Below are 13,780 nucleotides of genomic sequence, written 5' to 3' on the forward strand. Positions count from 1 at the left end.
CTTGGTCACAAATATTAATTCCGATAATGTCGACACAAGCCGATACAATTCAGTGGAGTGTGTGGTATGCATCTTCCGTCATGTGCTGTCATTCAGAAGGGGGGTTCATTGTGTGGTCTAGTATACAGCCCTCTATAAAGCCTGGGAACTGTGTGTGGTGACAGCTCAGGGGATTACCTGTCCTGTCTCATTGACTCACCAGGCCTGCGGCGTGGCCATATCATGCATCAGAAACTGATACGCAGTGATTAGGATGTCGTTATGCTTGACTCTCACTCCCTCTCTGCACGCATTAATTCACTGTTTTGTTTTTTTTTTAGCACAAGGAAAAATGTACAATCCTCTCACAGTGGTTTCTGTGTCGGCCGTCTTTTTAGGGTTTTTTTAATTTCATCATCGACTGACGCATGGTTTTCAGTGATTCCACTTCACCACAGATTCAGGTTCCTGATTCAGAGCTGAAATGGTTCACACAGCAAAATTTAGAGGAGCTTTCTTTTTTTAGGGCTGAATTTTTGACTCCTCATTAGAAAGATACTTGTCAGTTCATAAAAAGGCAAAACTGTGAGGATACAAAGAGGCCACAGCCATGATTGCAGCTCTCAGGAGCTATGCATTTAAACTGCTTTCAGCTAAGCGCTAGCATCTGAACATACTTCCCCTTACAATTTTGACTTTTTGATATTTACGATGTTGGATTATGTCCAAAAAAAAAGCAGTGACTGTATTGCAGTTAGGACTGAAAACTTCTCTACTACATTTTGTTCTTGTCCCAAAGATGGAGAGGGTTAGGATTCACCATGAGGGAACTTCAGATGTTTCAATCTGGACTAAAGTGGGCCAACAGTCAGGAAACATTGTCATTCCTTGTGCTAAGCTGCTATTGCTTAAAAATTGAGCAGTACCTTGGTTATCCTCCATGAAAGTAGAGGATTAAGTTTTCCATTATCAGTTTGCTACAGTACGTCGATTACTTACAAGGTGTACCGGCTAGTAATCCAGCTTGTCAGTTGTTATTTCGTCTGGGTTTCCTCTGAGTCTAATTGGATCCAGCATTGGCAGCATATTACTGAGCTCGGAGTGGTTCATGCCTAATTAAGAAATGTGTGGTGTTGGCTGTAGCGTTGCATTCCTCCTGCAGTTCAGAGCTAATGATTTGGAGCACTTTAATGTTGACTGCTTTGAAAAAAGAGCACTAAGCCCGGTGTCACTGTAGACCTTAAATCACCATCTCTCTCTTCCACCTACACACGTGTCTTCCTCTAGCACTCTCTCATACCTTCCATCAGTTGCTCCCTGACTACCCCCCCCCCCCCGTTACCGTCCTTTTCATTTCCCATGAAGGCCCACTGTCCTTGCAGTGCTGTCACAGTGTGTCAAGAGCAGGTGGAATCAATTACCAACTGTCAGCAGCAAGTGTTCGTACCACAACTAGCTCTATAACTGAGGGAATTAATGAGTGATCAGTCTGTGAGATGATTCCATGTCATGGATCCCACTCGCACTGTGAGCGAGGGGGAGGAACTGTTTGACCAAACCTGCATAACTAATTCTGTCCTTCTGCAGAGGCCGTTAGAGCGGTTCACATGTCCCTCCCCGCCTGCTCTTCCTGCTAATCACTCCCAACGTTGAGGGAAAACACAGTAGCGTGTTTCAACACTCACGTTGGCTTCGCCCTTTCACTGATGATAGCCTGCAGGGCAACAGACATACCACGATGTCTTCCATGCGCTCAATACTGTGTTGACTTCCGCTCACTGTATCTTAACATCAGCTTTGTGTGTGTTTACACAGTGGGTTCAGAAGTATCTCATGTGTTTCTCTCCCTCTCAACCCCCACTTCTTTTCTTACAGATGGAATCTCCGGTCTCCACGCCAGCCCCTCCCCCCCTCCACCTCCTGGCCACAGTAGGCAACAGTGAGATTGCCTCGCCGTGTGAGCAGATAATGGTGCGTACACGCTCAGTAGCGGTGAACACATCTGACGTGGCCCTGGCTACCGAACCTGAGTGCTTGGGGCCCTGCGAGCCTGGCACCAGTGTCAATCTGGAGGGCATTGTGTGGCAAGAAACTGAAGACGGTAAGTGAAATGGTCTCATTAAATCCCCTTCTTGTGAGACAAATGAGGACTAAATAATTTTAGATTACAGTCAATGTGTTTACATAAAAGAGTTACTGGTTTTCAGTTATTTAGATTCATTTGAATTAATTCTGCTGTCATTATGATGCATTATTTTGTCTTTTCAAATGTAATTGGATACCCTGACTGCCTCGGGAACTGATGGTGGAATTAATGTGTGATTGTAACATCCCACATGATGCATAATATTGTCAAAAAATAGAGGTTGGCAAGAACATCTTGAGTGGCCTTGATTTGGTTTTTTGCTTGGAAGCACAGAGACGGGAGACATATCTGTTCTGAAAAACATGTCTCTGGAAGCAAAACACTGTTATAAGCCGTCCAGATGATAATAAAGTTGGCTCCTTTCCTGCAGTGCAGTCTGAGTGAAATCGTAGACACTTTGAGTTTTCCTGTCTTTGATCGAACACACATTCAGCTTATTTAATTTTAAGATGTATCACTATCAGATTTTTCTCGTCTGGGTATCTGGCCTCCCTCTCTTTCATGCATGTGAAATAATGCAGACACCTAATCTTCAAAGCTGCTCACGCTCAGTTGCTCTTTGAGTATGCTGAGTACAAATGGCCGACACGTCCTCAGCGCTGCTTGTAGATTCACGTGGAGACCAAACAGAAAAGGTCCCTGCCTCATCAACCATTCTGAAGCACAGTCCCTTGTATTGAGTGACTTTTTCTTCCCCCTCGCTCCCTTTTTTGTGGATTTTTAGTTCCAGCCCTGGGCTGTATGTGATTCACCCCTGTTCTTTTCTGTTACCAAGGCCTCTAGCCAGTCACCCCTTGACTCCTGTTTCCAAGCAAACTGAGAGGGAGAGAGTGAGCACAAGGCAGGGGGCTGGGGCAGGAGGGAAGATAGACAAGGCTACTTCTGTTAGTGACACAAACATGGCCCAGAGCCAACACCAGCACTATGTTTGTGCTCCCTCATTCTCTGCCTCCTACTGAGTGATTGACCCTCCCCCCTGCCCTGCACCCTTCCCTTTCCCATCCAAGTCTGTCCTTTGCCTGCACCACCCCCCCACCCCCTTGAAGCTGCTATTTTGGCTGAAAGAAGTAGTGGTTTGGCCTGATGGAGCTATGTTTTCTTGTGATTCCACTCTATCTGGCTCAGCAGGGAGGAGGCTGCTGGGTGCGTTTTGAGTGGTTTTCTAAGTGGTATAGTAGTAGAGGTGTGTGTTGAAAGAAGAGGAGGTGATAGTGCACTTTGCAGGTCTACCCCACTGGTTATTATGGCCGTCAGAGCTGTAGAGACCAGTAGGATTTCCATTGTTCCCCCTTTCTCACTTTGATGCTGGTGGCTTTTAATCTTTGACACCACCTGTATGAGGTAGACACTTACATGGTAGTTCATATTTTGGGAAATAGAAAGATCAAGATATATTTGATGACCTCAGGTGAAAGTATTGTTGTAATATATTAAACAGCTTTAGATGTCATATAAGCAAGATTGTGGCTTGATACACAGATAATAAAGCTTCACGATATCCTGATTTATTAGTAAACCTACTTTAATAATGACTGTTGTAATTGTGTGTTTGGAGGGGCGGCTGTCAAAACATTGGGGGGAAAAACACTATATGAGGTCTTCATACAGTTGATGTTCCAATCAATATGTATTCAATATGTAATTTCTACATATGGCGGCATGGCTCAAAACAGCACAGGAGGCGTAGCGTCATCTTTTGGTGTTATCTATCTTCATTACCTCCCGCTGCAGCTTTCATGTTGGCCTGAGGTGAGAGGTGTGGCTGCAAACGCTCTGGATGAGGTAGAAGCACACAGTGAATATGGCAGCTGATGATCAGGGCAAGCCAGCAGGCACCACACAGCCTGTCTGTAGCTGATGTCTTAAGCCTACCAGTGTACTGCCCGCTAACAGGCTGAATGCTGCTTCTACCTCAAACTGAGCTGTTGCTATGCTACCAAACCAAAATACAACTTTTCTTTGTCATAGCGTAGCTTTCAGTAGTGAAGTAATAGTTTGTTGCCCAGATGGTAGACAAATCTTTTGTAATATGTCTGTTTTTCCTATAATTTTAATAGAAATGCTTTTGAGGGATAAATCACTGGAAATGCGAGCCAGTTCAAAGACTGATGGGCCAACAGTTTGTTTAATAATTTATTGCTGTTCCTGCCTAGATGCCTTTCTCGTATCTTAAATAACCCTCCTTATACTTCCTTGTATCACCTATGTTATATGTGTGTTCACTTTTGTGACATTGTTGCTGCCATCTTGTCTAGGACTCCCTGGAAGAAATCTTTTGTCTCAGTGGGGCCGTTAAGGTTAAACAAAAGATAAATACGATTAAATGTGATCAATTAAGAAAATGCATCATTCCTTCAAATATACCGTAGGTCAAACGAATGGGATTTCTCTTGTTAAGTGAGTGAGTTTGATGGGGCAGTTAATGATTTGCAGGTTGAATTTGGTTTCCTCTGTTCAGTTAACTTGCTGTTCAAGTCCATATATGAACGCAACCCTTACTCTGCTGACATCACCGTTACCACAACCGGCGAGCTGGGATTGTTGTACACTTCTATACATGTATATTGCATGTTCTTTCATGGATTATCTCACGTTTGATGTTGTTGCTGTGGTGTTGTTTTAGTATCACTTTTGTGATGTTTGGATGTGGTATCGTCTCAAGGTGAAAATTTGGTGTTGTGACAACAGTGTTCCTGCACTTTGTGATATCGGATTGAATTTTGACAAACAAAGAGGTCATTTCTCATTAGCCTTTATTTCATTACATTTTGCACACTACATTAAACAACACCCAGATTCCTTCCTTCCATCATTTTTATGGTACTAGCCCCTAACAACCCACAGGCAAGTTTTAAAATGAAAGAGACACAGATGCTGCTTACATCCAACCGCACTGCCATTCTGCTGTTCTTCCCTAAGAGACCGATGAAAGCAGACTCCGCTCATTGTGGGGCAACTGAACAAATGAGAACCAAATGAGGAAATCAAGCAAATCCAGGCAGAATACTGGGAAGAGCAGCAAACACAGGCCCCAAAGACATAACAGAGGCATCCTGATTAGCAGTGAAGTAGAGCAGTCCCCCACTTCTCTGCATGACAAGTCTCATACAGAGCTGTTTAGGCATGCACTGCGTGTGTGTGTGCATTTCATTTAGCATGCCAACCAACAGCTGCTTCATCACCTCTGCCTTACAGCCTTGTGAGAGTAAATGAACAACAGGCTCCCAGTAATTGTCTTTGCCTCACCCGAGTCACCCAGTGCCAGAGAAAGAAATGGATGAGGAGGAAGAAAGTGACAAAAACAAACAAAAGAAGCCGGACCTTTGGACATCGCTGACAAGAATCTTGGCTGATGGGGTCAAATAAATTTTTCATCCTGTGTAATTTGGACTCAGATGTAGCAGCACTTTCAGCTGAAACTGGATAGAAGCAAGTTATAAATGGCAGCCTAAATGTTTTGTTGAAGTAAGACTTAACAGCACATCAGACATGAGAAAGAATGGAGGGCTGTGGAGAGGACGTTGATCATTAGAGGTGAGGATAAGTGTTGTTCAGTCAGTCTGGTGGCAAGTGAAGCATAAAGAGGAGGAAGGGCTGTGGTATTTTGAGGCCCGGCTCTGACACAAATCCCCTCCATACAGACGAGGCAGTGGCAGCTCCCAGGGTCGTGTCGGCATAGCGATGGGCCAACCCCTCCCAGGCTTAGCATGCTGATACCTCCAAATGTCATCTCTAAAATGCTGGAGAAGTTTATTGCTCTTGAAACCCTGCCCAGAATGCCTTGGCTTCTGCTCCAGGGTAGAGGGAAAGTAGAGGGGGGCCCCTTTGGCCAAACACTGCAGCTCAATGCCAGTGTCCCCCACCCCCAAAGACACACACACACACACACATACACACACACACCACAACAACAACACTCCGACCTGCAGTAGACAGCAGGCTATTCTCCGAGCAGGCTTCTTAAGCCCCTTAATAGATGAATAATACAGGCTGTTTGTGATCAATGTTTGTGTCATGGATTATTTATGCCTCACACATTACATCATTGCAGCATGGCGAGTGTTGGCTTTAGCACACGAGTTAAAAGCTGTTCAGTATCTGAATAGAAGAGAGGTCAGCTCAAAACGGATATTCCTGTACAAACATTTGAGTGATGTCTTTTTTTTTCTTTTTTTTTTGCTGTGCTCTATTTCTCCAAGCCTGTCGGGGAGTTGAGAGGGGGAATATTGTACGAAAAGAACACTTTGCTCCGTAGCTCACTTGCCAGCTATGCTTCCTTGCTCTTTTGAAGACCACCTGTCAGTGGCCTCATTGAAATGTTTGTACAAAGGCACGGCGGTGGCTGCTCTCTGTGAACCCGCTATAGAAACTGTCCTTGAAATTAGAGTTAGCATTGTCAGGAGACCCTTAGCTCCCCGCCAGGCTGACGAGGAGGTAGAAATACAGAAGAAATCACAGGATCAGAATGTCCCTTTTTTCATGCTTTTCCTTTTGCTAGCCTGTTGATTTAAACTTGGCAGATTTTAGCCGCAACCTTCACTTTCCACCTCACCAAGCCAATCTTTACCCTCATCAGTGTGCTCCAAGCTAGAGTGGAGGTGGGTGATTTCCAGGGAAAAATGAACACTCCATGTAAAGAATTCCCCAAAGTTCCAAAATATGTTTTGGAAACGACACTGTTAAGAACCTTAAGATTCAGATGACTCACTGATCTTTGAGGGAGGAGGACACTTGTCTCTTTAGTCATAAATTTAGTCTCCCAATGATGTTGCAAGATGGCGCCTCAGTGGAGCCAAATCTCTAAGGAGAGACTTTGTTCTGACTCTAATTGGCCACTAACTGTATTTTTTTCTCTCAAGCACGTAAATAGTCATGAAACATAAATCACACGCCTGGAGGAATTGTAGTCTTTGCCAGTGGTTGTCATAAGATATCATGTTTGCTATATACATGTCAACAAGAGCTTGAGTAATGTGCCTTTGGCAGACCTGTCTGTTAATCTCAGCACCATCTTCTTTAAGGAAAAACACCCGAGGGTTTGTTTTAACATAGAGATTATAGATTTACCCAGATGACATTTAAAGAGGCAGCTCCTTGCCTCATTGTAAATTCTTTACAATAATAAATGCATGTGAAGTTGGTAGAGATGTCAAATATTTATATTACAATCGTTACATGCATGGCTGTTGGGTTTTGATCTACTCCCTCTGTAAGAGTAAACGGTTTGATGTTTTTTCTCTGTCGAGAAACTGCTGCATGAGGCTGATAAAGCTGTGACGACGTGGGAAGCATACTAATGCTTTCTTCTTTTGCCTCTCAGTGGTATGAGAGAATTGACCTTCTCACAGGCTGTTATTCTTGTCAGTGAGAGTGACTTCACATTTTTACCTCTTATGAACCAGCTTACAGCCTGAAAACGCCTGATAGGGCTCACCAGATTGCTCTGAAATATCAAATAATGGCACCAACAAAATATTAGCCTGTTCATCATTCGCAGCTCCTCTCTGTGTGATTCGGCTGTTACATTTTTATTGTGTCTTGTCTTTCATCTCACTGCTCTCTTCTTCCTAAATACAATGATTTTACTATAAGATAAACAAAGGCAACAAATCATAACATTTGAGAATCTTTTGTAGGCCTCGTGGATTTCGTTTTTGATAAATGAAGCAAAATTAATCGCATTTTAAGAATGATGCAGTTTCAAGTGCTTTGCACGGCATATTAAAAGCATAAAATAAAATGCAGATATATACAATTATCAACAGTTATTATAAAGTTAATATGATAAAAAGTAAGATAATTAAAATACAAGAATTACAGTTACAGTTTAGTGTGAGAAATTAGTCTTTTTTTTTTTTAAATTTAATTCAAGGCAGCTGCAAACAGAAAAGACTTGAACCGAGATTTAAAAGGTGACTTATTAACTTCATATTGACTAATTAATTGATCCATCAAAGTCGAAATATGCTCAGTCTTAGAATCTTGTATTCTGGTACGGACACCACTGGGCTTCATTTTCTGTTTCATGAATACAGAAATACTCCTAAAGTGGACTGTTGAAAACCGGCTCCGACACTCGAGTGCTCAAACGCTTCATTTATCAGTGTGACAGTCATTGCTCATGGCAGCACCCGGCTATCTTTTATCTTCTCTCCATAATGAGCAGTGACACTTTTTCTCTCATTGTTCACACTTTTTTGTCTACATGTAACCTTGATGAGTGGTGCTTGTTGCAGGAAACTGGGAAAACAAAAGGAGCTGTTTCCGAGTGGGATACAAAACCAAGTCAATATTAGGATTTGAGTATGTACTAAAGGTGATCATGTAAGTGTTGTTGACATAAGTAATTTTGTTTGGGAACCACAAATACCCTCAAGCACATTTAAGGGTAAACAGGAGCCTTTCCCCTCAGAGCAGACATTTAATGTCACGCCCAATCATTCCGCAAAAGTGATCTCCTACTTTCAGAGATAACAAAGGCCTTTTGACAAGGTCAGTCAGTGAAAATGCCATTAACCCCACTGAATTCCTGTTGAGTAGGAGCAGAGCAGAGGTTAGCCAGTGAACCCGTGGCCCTCGCAGACTTCAACAACAGTGAGGACCTGATATTTTGGCCCCACTGCAACCTAATAAAATGTGTTAAGCAGGGAGGAGGAGGAGGAGGTTCAGGCTGGAGTGGGCGGTGACCCATGTAGCAGCACAAACTCCTTACTTAATTTTTCGCTTCTCATTACACTCTTGTAGTAATCCGGTACAAGTATACCGTGGAGTTGGGTGCCATAGAGAGGAAATGACTCCAAATCATTCCAACCTTTCCTTTCACCCCTCAGCAGCCCTCCCCTTGAAAACGACTCCCAAATGAACTGCACTTTCAAAGCTCAAGTTTTCTGTTTTGATCTTTGAACTCCTGTATGTTTCTTCTCTCGTAACAAATCCAGTGAGTAAAGAGAGATCATGGCTCACACAAACACTGATCTCTAACTCCCCATGTGTAAACAAATGATCTGGCGCAGAACGTCGTCTCCGTTTTGTCGGCAATTTGTTTTCTGCTACAGGGAAATTTGTTTGAGTTGTTTTGTCTAGGGCTTTTCATGGTTAGGCATACTCGACATAGACGTCTTCGTCCTGACAGCTTGAAAATTATTCCTAGGATAAAAACATGGAGATTAATTTGAAGGGTGTTTTGAAACTCTGTATATCTATTTCTGCACCCTTGAGCGTATTGCCCATATTGCGATCCTCTGCTATTACCAAGAATTTCTGCGATTTAAATTCCCCACGTCAACAGCGCAACAATGCAATCAGTGTATCGTAAAATATGATGAATGTCGCACAGGAGTCAAAAGAGGATTCTGCCTGGAAACATTTGTCTCATGAAGTTACCTGTATGCTCCCCTCGTAAGTGCCTTTTCAACAGCTTTGTAAGTCTCTCTCTCTCTCTCTCTCTCTCTCTCTCTCTCTCTCTCTCTCTCTCTCTCTCTCTCTCTCTCTCTCTCACACACACACACACACACACGTTGTATGTGCTCACATACAGCTGTGAGAATGTTTCCTCGCTCCTCCTCAAACATTCCATCATTTTTAACCTCCTCCACCCCCCCCCCCTTTTTTCCCAAGCAGCCTAATAGATGGGCGGCCAGCATCTAAATTCATTGTTCAATAACTAACAACAAGTATCACCACAATAATGGTTGTTTAATTAAGAGAGAACGTCATCTTCTCAAGGTATGTTTTTGATTAAAACTATGCCTGTGCGTGTGTATGCAGCAGGGCAGAAATCATGGTTCTTCCCAGAAGATCATTTCTGGACATTTCATGGATGAGGTCAAATGATTCTCAAATATTAGTCATTATTTCTACATTTGAATACTCAAGGCTGTGTTCACTGAAAGCTTGTGGCCAAGATGTTGACTACATAAGCTTTAATTGAACTCGTCTGTAATGAAAATCCTTTTCACTTGTAAAAGAGAGAATTTTATTAAACCTAATGATGAACTCCAGCCATGAGGACTTCGACTGGATCAGCGACCTTTAAATTCTGTGTCTGTTTCTGTACATGCTGCATTTACACACTGAATAACTCTCATTGTCATTTTTGTAGCCACACTGTAATGATAATTGCTATGCGGGCAGTAAATGCAACAATGTCTCACGTTCCTCCGTGTTGTCTGAATAGAGCTGCCTGCTCATTTGCCGGCAGAAGATGTCATCTGGTGGACCCAAAGTTAAAATAGCCTGTCTGCCATGCTGTCACCAAAGCCAGCAAATGTGGACGCCTGAACCTTGAAGTAAAGACAATAATGACAGTGTTTTGTTCGTCTCGCGTAGCCAGACATCTGTCCACCCTTTGGTTGCACGATGCCAGCACAGGACAGGCATTTTTGCCGACGCATTATCGTTCTGCTATGGTAGAAATTTCACTGCCTTGTTTGTATTTCAGTAAGCCAATCATAATGGATGTAGGTGGCTCTCAGTAAGCCAATCATAATGGATGTAGGTGGCTCTCAGCCCAGGAAGCATCGACGGTGCCCTCACAATATGTCAGTTGTAACCACATTCCATTTAGAAGTGCAGGAATATCAAACTGAAAATTCTCTGGACATATTTGTTCTTTATAACAACTCACATGAAGAAACCAGCAGGGCTACCAAAACTGCTGTAGTTATCTAAATCCTCATCAGGGTTGGTTGCTGTCAGCATGTACTCTAGGTTGATTTGAGCTTGGTAGTTCAGAGGAACGCTGACATCAGCAGCGGACAGAAGGTAGTGGCGGAGGTACTGTCGAAATATTCCGCCAATCACAGGCTTATAGCTACAGCATTATTCCAATATACAAGACGAGTGTTTTACTGCTAACACTGCAGCATTACAGCTGTGTGGGAAGGGCCCTTGGAGGTAACGAACCAGAATCAAACAGTTTTGATGAATGTGGGCCTCCTACCTCCTGAGCCAAAACAAATACCAGACCCCTTTCTGTCTTTCCAAATGGGTCATGTAGATCCAATTTGTAAAATAGCCATGCCTCTCTATTTCTTAGCCAGCCCAGTCTTATGAAAATAACATCTAAACTGCTTTCTTGAAAATATTGATACTAACAATCACATATTCACGATTCGCTTCAATATTGAGTCAGTAACCATTTGAAGCACCCTCCCCTTTTCAGTTCAAGACCCACTCCAATCCTTCTTTTTAGCTATTTTAAAGCATTCGCAGTGGTCTGTAGATAGTGACGACAGAGTTTTTTGCCCAAATCAGAAAACCTGTGCCATTTTCCAAGACTCTGCCTCTGCAGGTCCCCGCTAGCTCATTAGCAATTTGCCTTTGAGTTGTGGGCGGAGACGGTGCTGCTCAGTGCCCTACGAGATACGGCGGGGGGATAGCCCACAGGCAGGTCAGGAGAAATGTCATGTTTGCTGGGGGCCCTCCAATGGTGGGTCACATGGTTCAGGCCAGGTCTTTAGGACCTGGTGGGCAGGCTCGGTTGAATTATTAGCACCAGACAGAAAAAAATAAGCTGAGTAAAAATAAGTAAAGATGCAGGCTGTCTCTTGCTGGAAGGCACAGTGTCCGGCTTCAAATTCAACTTGCTGGTGAAGCCCTTTTTTTTCCGCTACCTGTTGGTGAAACAGTCTTGTGGGAAGTGTTGACCACAAACCAATGTGTGGTTCATTACGTTGCTATGACCAAGAAACCCCATCCATTGCTCTCTCATAGCAAAGTGTTGCGGTAGATTATAAAAGCTAATGTCATTATCCTTCTTCTCAGCATTGCAACCCGCTGCAGCACATATGTGTTGATCCGCCATCGTCTTCTTTACTCCTCAGAGGCTGAGCGGGCGGAGTGGGGCGGGGCAGGGGCAGGACCTTGTGGCCTGTCCAGTGGCTTTTTAACGTGTGAAAGCCAGTCTGCCTGAGCCTGCCTTTGAGGGTCTGCAATTGATTCACAAAGATTTGAATGCCAAAATACTCAGAAATGCAATTTTGAGTTTATTTTCTCAAGATATCAGCATATCTTCATCAGATATAGCATCAGAAAAATGCCATATGAACAACATGAAAAACATGATTTTCATCTGAGTGGGTCTTTCAACTATAGCCCAGTTTTCTTGAATGTCCTTGGTCCACCCAAGAGTTATCAGCATTCAGAGAAAGTATTGCAGCGATCTCGGGTGACCCCGAAGCCAAGGACCACTCTATAGCAGGAGTGGGTGGCCAGAGGGTGGACCTACGATGGGAAAACACAAAAGTGAGGGTAGTCCACAAAAAGGCATGTTAATGATTCAGAGCAGGAATCAAAGAATGTGCTGAACTGCAAGTGGAGACATTTTTAACCCTGAATGTTGAGTGTTTTAGCAGCATATTTAGTGATACTGTCCATCAGCAGCGGCTCAATTTTGAACCCATTTTTCTAGCGATGACGCTCCAGGGACTTACAGACTGCAACCATTTTGTGACCATATTTGGTATAGGCAGCCAAAACTGTGGTTTACCTCTTTCATTAGAAAAAAAGGCCCTGCCCTCCCAGGGTAGAGAAAAATATAATAATTTTCCTACTTTTTCTATATAATAGGATCAGGCCACGGCCCAAAAGTAAAAGCCCTGTTGTATAGTATTATTATGGGATGGTAATAGTGTTAATGTAGGCCTTCTAAAGGCATGGTTGTGGAATATCAGTGAGGAAGTAGCTACAGTCTCTCTCCTCAGCCATCTAGATAAGAGCCAGTTAGTCTGAAATAACTACCCTGGGGTGTTACCAGGATGGCTTCTGAGTAATGAGACTTGTCTAAAAGGACTTTGTTTGAGCCAGCACTTGGACTTGAATCATGTCGGTCACTGAAGTTGTGAAACACATGACCGGTCTTCTACTCTTAAGTCTGAACACCATAACTCTTAAAGGAATAGAACACCGTTTTGGAACGGTTATTATTTGCCATGAATGAAAGAATATTCTCATCTTATTTAACTGTTAGCAATGAATAAATATATCTCCAAAAATCCAGACCTAAAAATGAGGTATTCCATTACACTTTTTTAATTAATTCTGGTATTGGTAACCCTAAAATCCCTCTTGTGCTCACTCATTGCACTTTCTCATCCTATCATTTCTAAAGCCCTGGCTGGAGAAAGTAGGGAGGACTAAATCCTGCCCATCATGAAAGGCTAGTCATTCATTTGCCCTTCCTTGATTTACATCCTGCCACAACCAGCTGCCAGAGCCATTTTGTGCTGGAGTGTTTGGAGAGCCTCGGGGGCGGGCTGTTGAAGGGGCTTTAGAAAAGGTCTGAGTTCTTTAATGTGACAGAAATCTGAACTTGAGGACCTCTCCACTACCTCATACTCTCACAAATGACATTTTCAGCTGGATCCAACCTTGACCAAGCACTCATGTTTACGGACCATAGAGTGAAGGAAGAATAGCCAAATGTCAGTCAGTTTCGGTAAACATATATGAATGCCTTTTACACTTGCTGCCTTTATGCCAGAGGCAGGAGGAGAAAAATGAGGTCTAAACTGTGACTATGATGTGTGTGGGAGGCAAGGAGATTGCAAGCCGGGAATAGTTATACCATTGAATAGAGGAAATGAGGGTGAGGGTGAAGGAGAGAGGGAAAATGGGGTGAGCAAGAGAGGTTTCCTAAGCTAATAAAATGCTCGG

General features: G+C 43.2%; 1 protein-coding gene across 2 annotated transcripts in view; it reads left to right on the forward strand.

Moving 5' to 3' along the window:
• znf609b (zinc finger protein 609b) overlaps window positions 1-13,780 on the forward strand; it is an 83,736-nt gene that overhangs the window by 57,946 nt on the left and 12,010 nt on the right. For both annotated transcript variants that reach the window (XM_086226659.1, XM_086226650.1), the window contains exon 3: window positions 1,855-2,080. In XM_086226659.1, coding sequence (XP_086082785.1) covers window positions 1,855-2,080 — 226 coding nt within the window. The remainder of the gene's footprint in view (window positions 1-1,854; window positions 2,081-13,780) is intronic.

The sequence above is a fragment of the Aulostomus chinensis genome, chromosome 2 (genome assembly GCF_037954235.1).
Source record: "Aulostomus chinensis isolate RoL2024-O1b breed Wild chromosome 2, RoL_Achi_v1.0, whole genome shotgun sequence".
Classification (NCBI taxonomy): Eukaryota; Metazoa; Chordata; class Actinopteri; order Syngnathiformes; family Aulostomidae; genus Aulostomus; species Aulostomus chinensis.